General features: G+C 40.8%; 1 protein-coding gene across 1 annotated transcript in view; it reads right to left on the bottom strand.

Moving 5' to 3' along the window:
• Window positions 1-6,795: 6,795 nt before the first annotated feature.
• Window positions 6,796-14,084, bottom strand: part of LOC107102126 (macrophage mannose receptor 1-like) — a 12,060-nt gene continuing 4,771 nt past the window's right edge. Inside the window, exons 4-6 of the mRNA XM_015401307.1 lie at window positions 11,357-11,686; window positions 11,111-11,208; window positions 6,796-9,812 (exon numbers count right to left, since the gene is read on the bottom strand). Of these exons, the coding sequence (XP_015256793.1) occupies window positions 9,708-9,812; window positions 11,111-11,208; window positions 11,357-11,686 (533 nt within the window). The 3' untranslated portion in view covers window positions 6,796-9,707. The remainder of the gene's footprint in view (window positions 9,813-11,110; window positions 11,209-11,356; window positions 11,687-14,084) is intronic.

Below are 14,084 nucleotides of genomic sequence, written 5' to 3'. Positions count from 1 at the left end.
CCAAATGTGATGTTAATGTATGGCCAATGGTCATAAATGAATTGAATGTTGACATCTCACTACAAGGTCACTCGTGTGACTTGCAGAAAGCCTGTCGTCCAATCAATGGTGAATAGCTTCAGCTCCACCGACCTGTTAGAATAGTTTTAACTCATTCATTGCCAGCATGTAGGCTAGCTTACTTTGAATTGGCCAATAGAAGCAATACTGATTTTCTGATAAACAGTCTATTTTATAAAATATGTACTCTAAATGAATATGCAAAAGATGAGCATTAGATTTTATATAGGCTTATTAAATTTTCAGGCTAATTCGAATTTGTCTGCAGTTTTCTCAGATTTCTAAAATAGTTTCATATGTTTCTATTTAATTATTTGAATTTGAATAAAAAAAATACATAACTTGAAAGGATTAATTTTTAATGTTTTGTGAGGTTTTGTTTTAAATCTTAATAGATTCATTGCCAAAAGTTTTTCTAAAGTAAAATCCAAGAAGTGGCCTATGAAGCTGATGGGAAATAAGTCCCTAACTATGGACAGCAGTGTTAGCCATGCCAGTCCACAGACTGACTGCAGTTCTACTGCAAGGTTTCTTGGTCAAGGTCAATGACCGGCGTACCTGACATGTTACAACCAGACCATGCATAGTGCTTTAGGTTATTAGACTATATTAATTAAGCTATGTATACTTCCAAAAAATAAAATGAAAATTCCACCACCCCCTTCTTTTTCTTTTATTGACAACTCGACTACTGTCTGTAGCGCAGCTACGATTTCATTAATAAACTCAATCAGTTGACTTTGCTCACTGCCCGCTGGCTGCTTTGTTCATCTGTGACTGATCGGCTGGATCCCCCAACTTTGTGTCGTGTTCTTGGTTTAAAAAAAAGCCAGGCAACCCATTGTAAAGCAACTCCGTCACTTTATTTGAGCCTCTCAAAACCAACGTTAAGTACCCAGAGCACCCTCCATAATAAAACAAAACGGTTTATAACAGATAACACCACACCCCCTTTTCCAGAAAATAATGCACTACATGAACATTCACATCATTCTTGAACTCATCAATTTTATAAGGTCAAATTTCTTAATTTATGTGAGCTGAACACTTCTTTTTCTTCTTCTTCACCATTCTTTATATGAACCCTTTTCAAAATCATAAGTTCAGTTTTTGGGGATTAATAGCAACTCTACCACATCTTGTTCTGATAGGACCTGGGGAAATTGTCTTTGGGTCTGACTTTCATTCTCAGGCTGGTTTGGTGTGGGCGAGGCACCCTCTGTAGGACTTGTGGGTTTACTGGGGCATTGCACCTTTGGTGTAAAGTCAGGTAGTGGCAATAGGTGACGTCTTCCTCCTAATGGCACCTGAAGAGCTCTAAACCATCGGCTGCTGAAAAGTCTTTGAACAGCGGGCTTGAGAACTGGGGACCGTTTTCGCAGTAGAAAAGCTCTGGAATTCAATGTCTGGAAAATATCCACTTGAGGTGCACAATGACATCCTCTGATCTTGTAGGAGTCAGCTTAGGTATCTTCACAAACATGGAGTAGTAGTCCAGAAGTAAAATAATTACTGCCGTTTAGGGTGAAAACATCTGCGCCGACCTACTTCCAGGGTTTCTCTTCTAGCTCATTAGGCATTAAAGGCTTCACAGGGTTGGCACAGTCTTTTATGCATTCAGTGCAGTTTTTCACAAGTTTGTTGATTTGACCATTCAGACCAGGCAACTAAACTGTCTCTCTGGCGTGTTCTCTTTATCTGGACATTCCCTGATGTTCCTCATGTAGGGGGACAAGGACAGAATTCCACATAGTGGTTGGATCATCAAGTCTGGTTTCTTTCAAAACAGTCCATTAGAGTTTCTCTATGTGGCCAATATGCTTTAATAGGTCCATTAAGAAAGGTGTAGTCTGGCTAGCCTTTCAGACAAAATGAAATAAAATCTCTACATATACCATCTGTTTTAAGCTATTCTTTCAGCTGTGTGATGTACACTAAGTTAGTAGGTAGGCTTCTGATTATTTCCTCCACATAAATGTTTGTATCTACCAATAGCTCAGCATTAGCTCTAGAATCTGGAACTTGGTTAAAAGGCGCACGTGAAAGTGTTTCTGCTGTAAGCAGAGCTTTACCTAGAGTGTTTGAGATAGGGTACCTGTACCTCATGAGCCGGAACTGCTGGGTCCTGGGAGTAAGCTCTGTAAGTGCTTGTTGTACTAGCAGCCTGACAAGTGACTTATGGTCTGTTTCTAATGAGAAATGTCTACCAATAATAAAGCATTTAAATCTTTCAAATTCTCATGTCAGTCCAAGCGTCTCCTCCACCTTTGCAACACTCTGTTCAGTCTCTGTTAAGGAACGTGATGCATATGCTACAGGTCTCCACTGCTCACCCTCTTTTTGAAATAGAACAGCTCCTAGACCATAGGATGAGGCATCTGGGACATTTTTAACCCTTTATTTGGGTCATAAAGTGTGAGGACAGGAGTCGGCTTCAGATCATTTTTGAGCTGATTAAATGCTTTTTGTTCTGCACAGCACAAAACCCACTGGTTTTTCATTGACATAAGGGCTTATCTTTGTCTGCCAGTCCTGGAACGAATTTGCCCAACTGATTAACATTCCCAAGGAAACTGCATAGTTCACTGACGGTTCCTTCATTACTCTCACAGCTTCTATTTTGTCCAGGTCAGGTGGAAATTCATCTGTGGACAAGTTAACCCTAACCCTTTACTTCGTGTTCACATTTCAGATCAGTTCACATTTATCCATATTTAATGTGACTCCGGCCTCTTGTAGCTTCTTAACTACAGTGTGAAGTTTGGTGTTGTGTTCTAGCTGGTTTTGACCCCAAATCAGGCTGTCGTCCACTTGACAAACCACACCTGGCAGTCTATTAAAGTGTAAGCATCCAAAAGGCATCATACATTTTGTGTAGTGTGCTGACTCTTGTGACAGTGGAACCTGCCAGAAGCTTATGTTTGCTTCTGGCTTACTAAAAAACTTTTGCTCAAGCCAAGGATCCAAGTGTCTCTTCAACAGAGGTAAGGATGTATTTTTTCTGACACACTACTTCATTAAGGTGAGTGAGGTCAACCCAAATGTGCATTGATCCATTTTTAGTTGGCACTGGAACCATACCTGAACACCATTCAGTTGGCTTTTCAACTCTGCCGATGATTCCCATTGACTCCATTCTCAATAGTTTCTGCTTTACTTTTTCCAGCAAAAGGATGGAGACATGAGGCTGACTGGGGTTCAAGGAGACAGAAGCAGAGATACAAAAAGCAACTGTAAAAGGCGGCTCCGTCCAGGAAACACACAGCCAGGCAGAAAAACTCTGAGCCAAATCCCATTTCAGAGGATGAAGAGAGCACATCCAGTTAGTCACAGTCAGAGAAACAGGACTACACTGGAAAACAGGCCAAGCTCCAACATCTAGAAACAAAGGTGTTGATGGCAGCAGCACAGCTGATATTTCTCTCCAGGATGGAGTCACAGCCAAACAGGATCAGACCAGATGAAGCTACTATGAGAAAAAGCAGAGAGAGCAGAACGTTAGAGATTGAACTAACAGATTCTGCAGAGTGGGAGAATAGAGATAGAATGAAGCAGAATGATGAAAAAGGGGTCCCTATGTCCTCCAGCAGTCTAAGCCTATAGCAGCAGAACTATAGAGATAGATCAGGATAACCTGAGCCACTCTAACTAGAGGCTTTATCAAAAAGGAAAGTTTTAAGCCTAGCCTTAAAAGTAGACAGGGTGTCTGCCTCACGGACTAAAACTGGTAGTTGGTTCCACAGGAGAGGAGCCTGATAACTAAAAGATCTGCCTCCCATTCTACTTTTAGAAATTCTAGGAACCACTAGTAAACCTGCAGATTGAGAGCGAAGTGCTCTGTTAGGAACATAAGGAACAATCAGATCTCTGATATCAGATGGAGCTTGGCCATTTAAGGCTTTATATGTGAGAAGGAGGATTTTAAATTCTATTCTGGATTTAACAGGAAGCCAATGAAGAGAAGCCAGGATAGGAGAGATATGATCTCTCTTTTTCATTTTGATCAGAACTCTGGCTGCAGCATTTTGGATCAGCTGAAGGCTTTTAACTACAGTTTGTGGACTTCCTGATAGTAAAGAATTACAATAGTCCAGCCTTGAAGTAACAAATGCATGGACTAGTTTCTCAGCATCACCCCTGGACAGGAGATTGCTCATTTTTGCAATATTCCTCAGATGAAAGAAGGAAATTCTAGAAACCTCTTTGATCTGGGATTTAAATGACAGGTCCTGATCAAAAACAACACCAAGATTTTTTACTTTATTATCTGAAATCAGTTTAATCCCATCCAAATGAAGTGACTGACTAATCAGCTTCTTTTTCAAAGACTCTGGTCCAAAGACTATAACTTCTGTTTTGTCTGCATTCAGAATTAAAAACACTTATTTATTGAACAGTATGTAATAATTTCACACTTAAAGTAATTTCAGAAGTTTGAATTATGAATATGACTGGACTTTTCCTTTAAATACAGGCACTCCTGATTGTTGAAAAAGCTGCCTACTGCTACGTACGGATGAAAACAGAGCAGCAGGCTCTGCAGAGGCGTGCTAACGGCATAGCTAAGGTTATCCCACAGAACCCATCAATCCTGCTACCCAATGTCTGTGTCATAATGGGCTTTAAAGATCTGACCCACATGCAGAGAAACACTCAGAGACCAAGGGTAAAAGTCAACAGGTTTATTGAAGGTTTGCAAAGAAACACAGACGGAGAGAGATATTCTGCTGAGTTATGATGTTGGACCTCAGCAGACTGGTGAACCGGAACCGGAAACTCTGAAGGGAAGATCACTATGATCAATTCAGGGACCGTGGGTAAAAAGGACTGAGGCTTGTATTTTGCTGGAGAGGCACTTACGCTTTGGGGGGCTCTTGGTTATTCCTTGGATCCAGTTTGTGGGGTTTAATCCAGAGAAGAAGGAACTCGTTGGAGAGCGGACAGGCAGGCTAACGTTGGACCCAGAGGAGTAAAGGAGCGGACTGTCAGCTGGTTATCCAGAGGTGGACTCTTCCTGCCGAAGAACAAAGACAAAACAAGCTTAGACTCAGACAGACAAAACTGCTATCGAATGTCTGTATGAAAGTGTAAGACTAAAGAACTCTTTCACATTTTTTATGTGTTTTTAGTCGTTTTTGTGCAGGTTTTACAAACTCATTTTTTATAGATGGAGTTTCCCAGGACAAAAAAAAAAATACCAAAGGCCTGATTTTTATTTTTTAATCAGCACAGCACATCATAGCAACAGACTTTATGAATTACCCAACCTTAACCCCCACCAAACATGAGCATGAGGGTTCATACTGTCTGCAGTTTTTACACAGATCAAGGAGTTCTGGAACTACATTTTCATCAAGCTCACCTCTGCTCCTCTGGTGGTCGTTAAATGTAGCAGCTGCTTGCAGATCACATGTCTATCTTGTTTATATACCTTCAGTTAGGCCAAGCCAAATTTAACCCACAACTTATTGAGTTAGGGGTCAAATTTTAGTCTTTTTTTGTCCTGTTTTATTAATATAGCTCTGGGAATAGATGTCCTGGAGCTAGCTTATAGCCAAACTGCTCAGCTTTTACAGGCAGAACATTATGACTGTTGCCATAAGGATCAGCTTGATACTTCTACATGAAATCTAATTGAAGATGATTTAGGGAATAAAATCGTATACAATGGAAATGGAAAGGGAGGGGAGAAAGAAAGAGGGGACAAGAAAAAAGGGGAAAGAAAGCTAGACATGAGTAAGAGTGAATGAAAGGAGAGAAAACTAAACAACAGAAACAGACACAGAAGATCTACAGTAAGTCTTAGAAGTCTGCTTCCACACCTGGATGAGAGAAGAACAGAAAACAGAGAGCATAGCAAATAGAAGACAACAGGGAACCATCAAAGTAACTTCAAGGGCAGCACATATCCTTTAGAAATTAATGTGTATGGAAGGCAAAACCTATGGTGATTATACAGTATTAAACAGGGTGGTATATGTCATGATTGGTTTAAGCGATCTGACCCACATGCCGAGAACCATTCAGAGACCAAGGGAAAAAGTTTAACAGGTTTATTAAATGTAGATGAAATACAGAAGTTGGATCTGGAACTCAGTGGACTGGTGAACCGGAACTGGAAAGTTTGAAGGGGAGATCACAGTGATCAGTTCAGGGACCGTAGGAAATTTGACTGAGGCTTGAATGTAACTGGAGAGAGACTCACATTTGAGGGGGCTCATGACAATCCTTGAATCCAGCTTGTGGGGGTTAATCCAGAGAAGAGGGAACTCGTTGGAGGGCGGACAGATAGACAAGCGTTGGACCCAGAGGAGTAAAGGAGCGGACTGTCACTTGGATTTTCAATGAGGACTTGAATGGATCATGTAGAGGTTTTCCCCTGCTCAGCGTGTACTCAGTTAATCCTTCCAGGGAGAGAAGGTCCAGGAATCCAGTTTCTCAGAAAGGCTTCCTGCCGAAGAGCAAAGACAAAAACTAGGTAAGACTCAGAGAAAGAAAGCTTAGGTTAGACTCTGCTAATCTCAGCTTGGCTAGAGTACCCAAAACTGGCAAACACTCTGGCGTCGAGGTGGTGACAGCCCACTGCTCAAATACTCCTTTAGTAATGATCCAACAAGCCGCAGGTGTGCAGGGAGGCCAAACATAGACAGGGTACCATCTGGTGGTGGAGGGAGAAGAACACACAAACAACCTACACAAACTGGATTCCTAACAGTATATATCTGTAGCTGCAGCTTAATATTTAGTGTGTAGGCATGAACAGCTGGAACCAAACTCCCATGGTATGTATGCATGGGCATGCTTGTGTGTATAGGACTCAAAAAGCGTCTTCGGAAGGACAATATGCTAAATAGCAGGTGTTTGTGGCCCTTGACTCACCTGTAAGCATGCTAGCAAACACAGGCACCTGTCACTGGAAGCTAGCATAAGAAGGGGAGGGGGAAAATAAAAACAGAGCTGTTTTAGTTGGTGAGGGTAAATGAAAAGCACCACCAGCATGTTTTAGTTCAGTTTATTCAACAGCACAAAGCAATTAATCAAGATTACTGAGGGTACAGACAGTTGATCCAATGGCATTGGACATTTGATGGTGTCATCTGCAGAAATTTAATTGTGAAATCTGTGAGTCCTAAAAAAGAAAAGCTTAACCAGAACTGAATCAATGCATGAGCTAGTGTGAATTCTGCAGGTCAGACATGGTGAGAACATTACAGCGCTTTGATAAGACATAGCTTTCAGTTTGGTATGTGTGGTTTTTGAAGGAAATTGCATATTTGGAGGAATATGTTTATGGCTTAGGATGGGAGACCTGCTCTAACTTTGGATGCAAGATTATTTGAGGTTGTTTTAATTCATCGACTGCTTCTTTAGATGCCTGCACACAGAAAACACCGGGCCTGAATGTTTAGAAAGGGATGTAATATTGTAGACACAAGTAAGAAAAGTTTAATAGGAGCCAGATATTACTTTCCTGGAAGAGAGGCTGTTTTTTTTCCTAAAGTAGGGTGTAAGACTGCCAGGTCCTCTTTGGGGAAATAAAGTTCACTGAAAAAGAGCCCTAAGAACCATTCAGGGAGCTGGGAAAGATGAGTTAAATCTATAGACTCTCCTATCATTATAAGGCTGGTTTACACACAGAGGGCTTGTGGTGTTAAGAAACTGGCCACATTAAATTATTTTAAAGGAACTCTTGTCTTTTGCCAAACTCTCATGATGCTGCAGCATTAATTGGCAACTCAAAAAGGTCTTTCCCAGCTGCCTTTGAGTTGTACATCAGAAGAATTGTAAGGAGGAGTTGCACCTCCAAATTACATCTTAATAACAGTTCATACCTTATCACAACACTTGAAGGGCTGTGTTGTACGGCCTGTTGAACTCCAAGTGGAATGTCTGTCTTCTGTATGTCTGGCGAGAGTGATTTCAGTTTTCTGTTGTAGTTACATTAAAGTTTTTAAAAGGAGTTAAAGATGCATGCATACACGTTTCAATTGGCTGCTTGGGTCATTTGAGTTAAAAGAATGTGCACATGAAACTTGGTTGCCATGGCGTATTTGGAAAGTAATGTTCGTTTCTGAATCTGGAAAGTGTGGAGTGCTTGTACAATTGATAACAGCTGCTTTTAGGCTACGGTGTGGTTCTGATGATTGACACTATTTGAAATTGTGTGGGTGGCAATAAGAAGTCTAGGTGTGCACTCAAAACAGATCTGTAATCAGATTTGCTATGTACAGATTGATGTAACATCTGCCTCCACAAACTATTAATAAATCGAAGATTTGAAACCTCCTTTGCAGAGTTTTCTCCCCAGGAAGGTTAAAATGGGTCTAAATAAAAAGGAGGTAAAAAAAAAGGGTCTAAAAAAGGCGATACGGCAAAGAAGAGAAAAGAAAAACATTTATGCTGAAAATGTCCTTTAAAGAGGTGCTGTGAATAAAATCACAGCTCTATCAAGCAGCTGTATCCTCATGCTGGAGGGACATTAAGTTACTCTCCCTACAGTTCCTCTGCCAGACATAAGGTGTCGCTGTTGGCAAAGAGAAAACTTAGAGGGAGTAAAAGCAGGAGTTTTATCTCTTTGGTTAACACAATGCGAGCAAGAGCCAATCTTTTCCAAACACGACACTCCCTCCTATTTTGAACTGTCCAGGCTGCCGTAGAACCATATTTTCTGCATCCTTAGATCTCAGCAGAAGTTTACTGAAGATCATCATCCTTAGATGCTAATCTTTGTGTCATGCTCATTTCCTCTTGCATTTGATGTGCACTTCTATCCAGTGAGCTTCGGTTTCAGCCATTCTCTCTAGATTTACTACTCTGATCTTACACAAAGAAAATGGCTGAGAGTATTTCAGAGGCAATTTTTTTTTTTTTTTTTACAAATTCATTAGAATAAGAGGAAGACCGAAAAGACCAGAGTGTATTTGGAAGATTTTTTTCATGTGATGGCAGAAGAGCAGTTTGGATGGTTTTGGGCATTCGTACATATTCAGAAAAGTTAATGGGCATTTTTTTCCTACATCTGAGGAATCTGTGGTTCTCCATCTCTTTAAATATTTCACTGTATTGCTTTTTGTTTTGATATGATTCTGAGAAGGTTCAGTACGTTTCTAAAGCAAACATGGACATGAACATAAATCTGTTCTAGGACCCTAAAAAACCTGTATTCATCTTCTAAGCATGTTTCCCTCATTTCAAACCACTATGTCTAATACATTCAGCATATTATCTATACAGGGTTTCACTTGACTAAGCTGTTGAGTGCAGGAGGGGCTCATTAAGTAGGGCAACATTATGGCACAAATGCACCAGAAGACATGTTTTGATTTTTAGTCATTATCTGTTCTTTCCAATTCAAAATCTTGGGTAAAAATGTTTTTGCCTTTTGTTTCCACCACTCCCTAACAAAGTTCTGTCAGAACAATTATTTTTTACACTGTTCTTTGCTTTTCTCTGGCGTCTGCTCTTTAAGATGCTGAGACGATCAAAAGGAAGATCTGGGGAAATGTGCAGAAGGGAAGTAAAGAGCAACAGCTGAAACCTTCATTTAAGTTTGACATTTGTATATGACAAATTATTTGAAGAAACATGAAAGTAACAAATAACCAAGCCGCTTTCAGAGAGCAGATCTTATCCTCTTAAAGTAACGTCTACTTTTCCTTGTGGAAAACCTTTCCATTTGGCTGTTTTCTCCAGCGCAGGTTTCTTATTTTCATGTCTTCATTCAGCCCCTGCTCCTTCAGCTTCTCCTTCAACTGAAAAACAATAAACCCAAATTATTCTCCTGACCTGGTATAAGGTTCACTAACTGTTCATTAATTGATTAACTGCAGTACTTTGACATCAGAACGTCACTTTTTTAATATAATTATATCTCCTTTTCATCTCCCCTTCCATATGTGGCACTTAATCAGACACATAACTGATAGTTTTTAAGCTCATCTAGTTTGAACAGTCTTCTGTATTTCCAATTATCATCCAGGTTCTGAATATTCTCATCCATACAGACCCTCTCCTACTCAGCAGTCACTGCTCCACTGAAACACATTGGAAATTCTTCTCTCTATGTGTTCATAATAATGTCGTCTCACAACAGCTAACAGTAACTCATAGATGCGGACATCTGTTATTACTTCCATCAACACACTGTCTGCAGTCTAATGGTGGGTAAGACTGTTGGCTCATTTCAGTATTCTGAATGGTCATACATAAAAAATCAGAACCAAGCATAAAAAAATGCAATGTGAAGGTGCCTTAAATTAGTGAGGCCAGTTTCTCTTATGTTTAATGGAACCTTTCAACAAACTCCATTCAGCTTTGGTATCTCCACACTAGGTCATTGCACATTAAAGCCCTGGGCATGCCTTCAGATAAACCTCTCCAAAATGCTTAATTTCCTATTTCTTATCTAACTTAAATTTCTAGTCAGACTTGTGTGAATAGTATTGTTTAATCCTAAGTAAACATATTTAGCCAAAGATCTAAACGCCCATGGAACAAATAATCCAGACAAGGGGAAAAACATTTCTCTGTGTGTTCCAACTTAAATAACTATAAACTATTGTATTGTCAACTAGGAACATAAATTAATACTAATAGAAACAGTTTTAATTGGAACACACAGATACAAACAACTCTTCATGTGTATTTTTCACATTGTATGCTGATGTGATACATGAGGCCCCCAATATGTCACAACCATGACTCCATGCTCCTTTTCAGCTCTCAGGTTTTTTTTCTGAGCACATGTTAATTCTGGACCTGTTTCTCATGTAAACGTTTGTCACCCTGAGGGTGGAACTAACCTGAAACAATTGGTGTTTGAAATAAACATGTTCATATGAGTATATATTACAAGGGAACATTTGGCAGAATTCTGCTTTATACTATTGACAGCTGAAATGTGTTTGATGGAAGACATTGGATTAACCTTACAGAGAGACCAGACCCTTCCACAACCTCCAAAGGGTTTAAGAACTGCATCTACTTAAATTAGAGTTTGCATCTTACAGGCAACTAGCGACTCCTTGGAGGGAATTTTGACAGATCTAACCTTGTTCAGTAACTCCTCCTCTATGGCGGGGTCATTCAGATCCACAGAGGATGGTTTCACCAGCTTCAATTTCACCACTCGCCTCAAAACTGGTACATCTGCAAAAACCAGCAGCTGTCATTAGCAATTATTCAGCTGAAGAGAAGATAAAATCCAACATCTGCAATTTACAATAAAACTGCACCCATTTAGGAAGTGGAGCCACCACATCTACAAAATGGACCTGAAGGCTGGACCAGGGCTTACCCCAGTAGCAGATAAATACCAGCCGTTCACCACAGTCCCTGTCCTGCCACACTCCAGAGTCTGCAAAGTCAATGGATGCACAGCAGTCCTCCGCTCCGTTGGGTTCTCCCTTCCTCCAGTTGGTGAAGTGTGCTCTGGTTCCATCTGACCATTTCCAAGCATCTCGGTGAAGACCAATCCATAGTGATCCTGATTTATTCAGGCCCTGAATCTGCTGGTTCTCTTCCAAGTTTCTCACAATGGCCAGGTCATTGTGATGTTCTTTGCAATATGTGTCAGCCTGGACCCAGTTCATTACAGTGTCGATGTAGGAAAATGTCACATCTGTCCCTAAATGTAGATTAAAGGGATACTTCAGGAAATTTTGAAGACCATTTTTGTCATTTAATTCAATATAATAAAAATGTATTAATCCAAATGGAAATTCAGTTTCAGTAAAGCCCGCCTAAGAAGACACAACCACAAAAGGGTAAAACACGGACATTATGGCAAATGGCCTGTACTTATAGAGCGCTTTGAAAAAGACAAAGTGTACATTACATTTCTAGTTCTTAAAGTGCAGCAGTGATCAAATATAAACATTGTGGGAGAAAAAAAAAAACATAGTGCAAAAAAAAAAACAACGCATTGATATGTGTGATATTTGTGGGGTGACAGTGGCGTTGGATGTGGGAGTTTGCCCTGAAATCGAAGGATTGACGGTTCAAGCCCCGACTCCGACTTTCAGTGTCGTTGTGTCCTTGGGCAAGACACTTCACCTGCATTGTCTACTGATGGTGGTCAGAGGGCCCGGTGGCGCCAGTGTACGGCAGCCCCGCTTCTGTCAGTGAGCCCCAGGGCAGCTGTGGCTACAATGTAGCTTGCCACCATCAGTGTTGCGTGAATGGGTGAATGAATGTAGTGTAAAGCGCTTTGGTCAAGTCTCCTGACTTGAATAAAGGCGCTATATAAGTACAGGACATCTACCATTCACCATTTATGGTCTGTTTGATGCAGAGTCTGTGACATGATTTGGAGTTTTTCAACATTCAGCTATCTGATGGCAATGGCGAAGAAGCTGCTGCAGAACCTCCTGGACCTGCATTGAATGCTGTGAAGCCCCTTCCCAGAGGGCAGCAGAGAGAACAGTCCATGATGGGGGTGAAGGGAAATCAGTTTGTCTGACCTGTCCTCGGACACTTGCCGGATCCCTGCCTGTCTTTGAACTGAACCTGGAACTGTTCCCTGGCTCCGTCCTGGTCTAGTGGGTTAGAGCAGTGTGCTTGTGTTCAGAGAAGGTTGGAAGTACCCAGTCCGAATCACCACAGCCTCCACTCTGGGTTCCTGAATAAAACCCTTAACCCCTGATTGCTCTCCCTGATCATGGCAGCCAACTGCTCCACAAGGGGATGAGTCAAAATGCAGAGAACTGTTTTTTTCCCATTGTGGTACAATAAAAGGGATTTACATTTCCCTTCAGTACCTCTTTAGACCTCTGACCTCCTGGCACTGACTCCCGAGCACCGGCTTCAACACCGGCTTTGGCTTCGACCGTAGGATTATCCTGTCTTCATTTTTCTACTTGGTTCTGACCTGCCTGACCTCCAAGACTTCAGTACCTTAGACTCTCTGGGCGGTGCCCGCCACATCTTGTTGGCAGCCGACCACCTGGAGCTAAGCTGATCCTCTGGACCTAGACCCAACTTTAAGACCAGGTTGGTGACTCATATATTTACCATCATCCAGGTCAAGGTGTTAGACATTTTTAACCAAAAATAATTGTTTTCTGCAGTTTTTGGTTTTAATCCGTTCAGAAGTTATATATCCAACCAATCTTTTGGTTAAACCAACCAGTCTATTTTGGCAGTGTTTTACCCAATCTTTATTGATAAAACAGCAAACCAAAGCAACTTGATCACATTGGTCAAAATACTAGTTAGGTAGCAAAGCAATTTTCAAAAGCTTAACCCAGCTCTTGAAGCTTCAACCATTCAAACAAGTCTTACAGCAGACCCCACTTGCCATTGTAACTGGTCTGCAGAAAGCAATAGTACTAAATACTAATATTAAATCTAAAACCAGTGGCCTCCTCAGATTCTGGTCATTATAGTGTTTAATCTAACCAAAATTGTTTTAACCAAATAGATTGGTTGTTAAAATAACCAATCTTTTCTGCCCCCCAGATTCCATATACTCCGACAGCGCCCCGCTCCACTACTCCCCGCTGACGCTCGTGCGGAAGCGCTTGTCTTTCATGTAAATCAATGAGAGCTGTTCCACATCCACCGCTGCTCCTCCGCACGTCTCAGTCCACGTACATTTTCTCCGTCTGTCCCCAACAAAATACGGAGCCCAGCTATTTTTTGCCAGGTCAAAATCCGCAATTGCAATCGCACCAACAAGGAAAAAGAACAGCGAACAATTCTGGTTCGTCAAATTAAAATATAGTAGCAACAGATCGGTAACTAGAAATTATAGCATAATTCTTATATATTCCAAAAAAACTAACATCATTTTTTAATGATCGGATGCAAAGTATTGGTTATTCACCAACCAGGAAGCAGATTTCTCATCTCCATCAAAATATTTATTTTATACCGAGGGACTTAAAGTTTAATCAAATCCAGTCAAAAGAAACTTTTTATTGCAGGAATGGATGAAGAGATGCTGAGTTTGGGAGTAGAGAACAAAGTTCATTAAAAAAAAAGCAGTTTTAAATGATCCTAGTTATCCCTGTTACAAAAATCTA

Source organism: Cyprinodon variegatus, unplaced genomic scaffold (genome assembly GCF_000732505.1).
Source record: "Cyprinodon variegatus isolate N-32 unplaced genomic scaffold, C_variegatus-1.0 Scaffold1208, whole genome shotgun sequence".
NCBI lineage: Eukaryota > Metazoa > Chordata > Actinopteri > Cyprinodontiformes > Cyprinodontidae > Cyprinodon > Cyprinodon variegatus.
The sequence above is the reverse complement of the archived record's forward strand: the minus strand, read 5'-3'. Positions and strand labels throughout refer to the sequence as shown.